Below are 6,021 nucleotides of genomic sequence, written 5' to 3' on the forward strand. Positions count from 1 at the left end.
TGGAATAGAAAGTGTGAAAAATCACTCTTCTATAATCAGTTTTTAAGATAAGACATCTTTTAATCTCTGCTGATTTTCCTCTCAGAAATTATCTTTTCTTATGTTTTTTTGTATGCAATTTCAACTTAAAAGGAGAGACTCCAAAAAAAGGGTAATGCTAAGGAAAAAAGCTGATTAATTAAAAGATGGAAAATGCCTATAAAAATATGTTTAGGTATAAAAAGAACAATATTTTTTCATATATACCCACAAATCCAAACAAATAGTCTGGTGGGGATTTTTACACTTTGTTTTTTTGGTGAGGCTTATATTAAAAAAGGAAAACCATCCAAAAATCTGTTAGTGGGAAAAAAAAATGTAAATCAGGGTGCCTAGGTGGCTCAGTGGGTTAAAGCCTCTGCCTTCGGCTCAGGTCATGATCCTAGGGTCCTGGGATCGAGACCCTCGTCGGGCTCTCTGCTCAGCGGAGAGCCTTCTTCCTCCCCTCCTCCCCACCACCTGCCTCTCTGCCTGCTTGTGATCTCTGCCTGTCAAATAAATAAATAAATAAATCTTTAAAAAAAATAGGTAAATCATCTCTTAAATAATTGGTTGTGATGGTTATAGTTCTTTTTTGACCTGCGAAAATGCCATTATATTTTATGAGTCATAAAAAGCAGATTACTCCATTGTATATATAACATGATCACTTTTCTATTAAAAAGATTTCAATACAAGCATCGCCTATTTCCTGGAAGTAGAAAAGACATTCATTAAAGAGTTAATTATGATTATTTTAGGGTGCTGAGAGCATGGTGGTTTTTACTTTCTGCCTTTTACTTGTCTATTTAAAAACCTTTTTTTTCCCCAGGGTAAATATGCTGTGCTTTCAGAATGGCGAAAATTAATTGCTTTATAAGATGGAGGGATTTATCGCTAAGGAATTTCACAGCTCATATATTACATGGAGACATACTAGATACTAAATATCTTGACCACTTCAAACCCAGGAGGAAAATAAAACTCAAAGAACAAAGCAGAAGAAGGTTTCTACGGGACCACAGTGGCATCATACACACCAACTCCCAGGCTTTACATACATGTATTCAATTAACCGGGATTATAGAGTATAACGCTGTAGTCTGCATACTCATGCATATATAATCACAGAAAAATATCAAGGAGATGAACTTTTCTCAGCAGTCTGTAGACTCAGACTCCTTTAGAGGCACGTCTACATTTTTAGATACTTGATATGCAATTGATTCTTCCATATTTTTAAAACAGATGAAGAGACATCACCCTCCTGACCCCGCTGGAGAAGCAGCATTGTAAATATCATCCAGGGCCATGTAGAGACACGTGAGGCTTCAGAAGGAAATTCTTTAACTATTTCTTTGATGGGGCCCAGTGAGCATAACAAAGAGTTAGATTGTTTTCACTGACCAGCACTGTACCTCAGTAGAATAGGTACCAAGTCATCTCTCAGCAGTTACATAAGAAATTGCTTATGGAGGACTGAGTGAATTGGGGTCAAGCATTTGCCCACGTGGCCCACTCCTTCATGGAGCTCTGCCATCACCAGTATTGCTCTCCTAAGCAGGCTGCCCCCCCACCTTCCCGCCATCCACAGCACAGGTCCTTAATGCGGGGTTCTTCGTAGAACATCCAGCAGCACTCCCTGGCTGATCAACGCTGGAGCAAATGCTTGTGAAATGAGATAAACATTTTCTTCACTTGGGATAAATATTTTCCCTATTCATCTATTCAAGTATCTTGAATAGACTTGGTGCTAAATTAAAAGTTGATGAAGAAATAAGTGAAAGGTTGAAAAAAAATAGTTCTCATAGGTAATACAATACCAATTTCTTAACGGCGATAGCAATGTCCTTAAGAAAGGTCCTAGCTTCTTCGTTGCATTTAAAATAGTCACTTTGCAGTGATTGTTCTAAAAAAAATTAGAAAATGAAGATCTCTTATTTTTTGGTCCAAATCCTATTTAACCCTTTAGATCTAGCTCAAATGCCTGCACAGCTGAAAATGATACCTGAATTCCTATAGTACTTATATGAATCTCTTTTGAACATATTTCCTAATTGATAGTATTCTCACTTAGGTATATATTTACTGCTTCCTGAGGACAAACTCCTCGAGATATTCCATCTTTGCCTCTCTCATGAAAGAAAGAAGGAATTTATATAGAACAGGACAAAAAATTCAATAAATTTTTATGAAAGGAATATAACAGGTCTATACTGTAGGTTTGAGAATGTTTTCGCAGTATATATACTTATATACATGTAAATATAATATTTTGCAAAAAACCCACTCATTTAATTAACTGTTTCAAAGTCCCTTATGTCATTTTTACTTCTGTGCCAATATTTAAATCCTGGGATGAGAGTAAAGATTTATAAAACTGGTAGGCGTGAGGTAGACAGACATATGAAGGGTGTCTCCTTTCCCTCACACACTGTAGGTAGGAAGCACATAAGAGAGGTTTATGAAATGTTAGTAATGGTAATGAAGACCAGATATGTACCAAATGGAAAGGAGGAAGGGAAAAAATGAATAAAAGGCGGACAACAGAGGGAGCTATACTTACCTTGGCTCTGGTGCCAGGAAGTTACCCAGACTTTGTTCAAATGAATTCCAGGCCTGCATCTTCATGTGTGGGATAAGTTTGATGAGATTAATGCTTTACATTCATTATCTAAGTTGATTACTATAATCTTATGATCACTTCCATTTCACAGTGGAGAAATCTGACTTGAGAGTATATCATACGTTCAAGGTCACAGAGCCCATCACTGGGAGAGTCTAGATGCAAACACAAGTGTGACTCCAAAGCCCTTAGCCTTAAAGGCCATACTCTCCCCTCAGAAGAGTAAAGAAAAATTTCTTTTTTTTTTTTTAAGACTTTATTTATTTATTTGACAGAGAAAGAGGGATCTCAAGTAGGCAGAGAGGCAGGTAGAGAGAGAGGAAAAAGCAGTCTCCCTGCCGAGCAGAGAGCCTGATGTGGAGCTTGATCCCAGGACCCTGAGATCATGACCTGAGCCGAAGGCAGAGACTTAATCCACTGAGCCACCCAGGCGCCCTTAAAAAACAATTTCTGGCCTCAGTTCCAGGAAACTCAGATCCTCTTAATGAACTAAGCTCTCAAACCAGGTGAAAGTCAGTTACTGAGTTTGCAAGCAAGCAGGTGTGAGGAAGGCACAGGCCTCGCCTGTTTTCGCCTTCCCCTACTTCTAATGGAATGAATGAGCACAAGCTGTTCCCACTTGCAAATGGGCTGGAGAGCTGCATATGCCCTAATTCCCACCAGAGGCTTAATGAAGTTTCTTCCTACAAAAAACTTTGCGAGTCCAGAAATTACTAGCAGAAAAATATTTGCACAGAAGTACTGGGATGAAATGCACATGCTGATCAAGTACAAAGAAGAGTTCAAGACCTTAGCTCTTGTTGTTTGGCGGAAATGGTTTATTGCTCAACAAGAAATGCCTTTCTTGGACCCTGTCTTACCTTTTAAACTTAGGTGCCTTGATTACAGGTTCGGCTTTCTAACTAAAGAAGCATTTTAACCCGGCTCCAGGCAAGGTTACTATGTTTGCATCTCCCAAACATCCTTGTTTAATTTTCCTTGTCTAATACAACAGGAGCTTCTTAAACACTCCCTTTCTTGTTCACCTGTTAAACTCTCCACTTTATCATGACAAACTTTCGGAGGAAGTTAACTTACAAAGAAAAGAAGGGAGAAGAGGAAATTAAGATGTATAATCTAAGTGCAGGTGGGCATCCCAGTCGCAGGCAAATGGCAGTGGCCACCAAGACCAGGCTTTGCCCGAAGTTTGTCACCAGTTGCCAGTGTGAGCTGGGCCAAGTTGCTCTGGTGGCATTAGAGCAAGAGAGCTGAGCCCTGAGTCCCACCGCGCTGCCTCTCTCTCTCCCCCAAGGAGTCTGAGAGGGCTCTGCCTTAGCCTGGGACACCCCGGGTTCCCGCGGGGAGGTCCCCGCTGAGGACAACGCCCCCTCCCCCCCCCCCCCCCCCGCCAAGTGCCGGCTAGGGGCCACCTCCGAGGTGCCCGCAGGCTTCTCACCCACAACAAAGAGCTGCTCCAGCGCAGCGGTCGCGACCGTGGAGCCCAGGGTGGAGGGGAAGGTGCATAACTCCAGGGACGGGCCGGTGGAGACGGCCGCCGCCCGCAGCGTCTTCTCGCTGAACCCCAGCTCTGGGGACCAGGAGCTCAGGGCCATCTTGCTGCTTTGCGCGGTGCCTCTCGGGCCTGACGCCAGGACGGCCGGTTGCCACGGGCGACAGGGACGCCGAGGCCCCGCGCGACTCCCGGGGTGGGGGCCTCCCAGGTTCTTTTAACTTCAGCCGCGGTAATTAACCGATCCCGGAGGGCGGGGCCGCTCTCCAGCCGCCCTTTTCTCCTTGAGTTTGCAGATCTTGGTTCGGGTCCTGGGCGTTTGTCTGGAGCCCTGGAATCGTAGTAAGGATCACTTGGGAACGCATCTCTGTGCCAGGTCCTACAGGAGGAGCTGTGATTTCACAGCGGCTTTGTGAGGCCGGTTCTTCCAGCTCCGCTTTCCCACTAAGTGATCAGCCCAGGGTCCCAGGACATAATTTTGGATTTAAAGTGGAGTCCGTATCGATCTTTCCACTCTGCTGCCAAACCCATCTCAGTACTCTTCTAGAACTTTCCTTGTATCTAGTGTATCATTTGCACGTTTTACCTGGAATCAGTGGTCTTCCTCCTTCTTCTTATCAAACCGTGAGCTCTTGGAGGCAGGGATATTCTTTATTTTTCTCTGCATCTCCAAAATTCAGCCCAGTGCCAGGCTCAGACTGAGGCCAACGATCAGTTCCCCTTTCCTCTGGCCGGTGAGAAATCAGCAAAGATGACTTAACCCTCTTACAAGTTTGCAGATGGCAAAGCTAAAATCAGATCGTGACAGTGACACTCGCTATCATTTCTTGAATGCTTACTACATCGCAGGCACCTTTTTAGTCCTTTACAGCAATCCATTTAACTTTTACAAGATCTTCTGAGGTAGTTACATTTCCTGCTTTCCAGTGAGGACCCTGAGCCTCTGCCCTGAATCACTCCGCTGGGCTGCCTGGGACAAGACCTAGCACGTCGGTAACAAAACTAGTTCTAGAATCCGGGAAGAGCCATATCCCGGCCAGGGACACTCTCCTGGGTCCCCGCTTTTGCGAGACTGGGTCTATGGCGCTCAGATCTCTCCCTGCTTTTCTGGGCGCTCCTGGGTGTGGCAGAGGCAGGAAGCCTGGAAAAGAGATGTCTCAAATAACTCTTGCCAGATGGTTTCCTAAGTTCCGCCAACCGGAGACACGGGTCGGGACATGAGACGGCCAAGAAGCCATTTCTGTTTCTGTGTCCAGGAGTGGCAGTTTCAGGCCACCACAGCAGGGTGCAAGTCCCAGTAGTTTTGGGGGCTCCAGAGACCGCAGCGGTGGAAGGCGGTGTCGCCCCCACTTTGCCAAGGCACAGCAGTCTGGGTGCGCATGCGCGAACCGTGCAAGGTGCGGCCACTTTCTCCTCTCCGGTGTCTGCCTGACGTCCCCTTTCGTTTCTGTAGCCCTTATAGCACATTCCCCGTGAGAAATTCCTCTCTTCATAGGCTACCTACACTGGACACCCCCCAAGCCAACATTTATGCCGCTACCAAAATATTCTTCCCACTCGTCACCTCGTATGGACCACATTGCTCTCTATTGCCTATGAATGAGGCCAGTCTCTAAGGGGGCATTCAGTGACCCCCCTCCCTTACTGGGTTTGTTTTAGATTTTATGACTTTTTTTTTTAATATCTTACTTATTATTTATTTATTTTCTAAGATCTTATTTATATTTTTGTCAGAGAGAAAGACAGCAGAAGCAAAGAGAGCAGTAGACAGAGGGAGAAGCAGGCTCTCTGTTGAGCATGGAGCCCAAAGCCGGGCTCCATCCCAGGACCTTGGGATCATGACCCAAGCTAAGTCAGAGGCTTAACTGATAGCCACCCAGTGCTCCCT

The 6,021-nt window shown here is 44.7% G+C and overlaps 1 protein-coding gene across 1 annotated transcript in view; it reads right to left on the minus strand.

Annotated features, from left to right (window-relative positions):
* CCDC175 (coiled-coil domain containing 175) overlaps positions 1-4,236 on the minus strand; it is a gene marked incomplete at both ends in the record, with an annotated part of 65,330 nt that extends 61,094 nt beyond the window's left edge. Inside the window, 2 exons of the mRNA XM_080808417.1 lie at positions 1,842-1,927; positions 4,080-4,236. Of these exons, the coding sequence (XP_080664543.1) occupies positions 1,842-1,927; positions 4,080-4,236 (243 nt within the window). The remainder of the gene's footprint in view (positions 1-1,841; positions 1,928-4,079) is intronic.
* Positions 4,237-6,021: the final 1,785 nt, after the last annotated feature.

This window comes from Martes martes (assembly GCF_963455335.1).
Source record: "Martes martes genome assembly, chromosome: 7".
NCBI lineage: Eukaryota > Metazoa > Chordata > Mammalia > Carnivora > Mustelidae > Martes > Martes martes.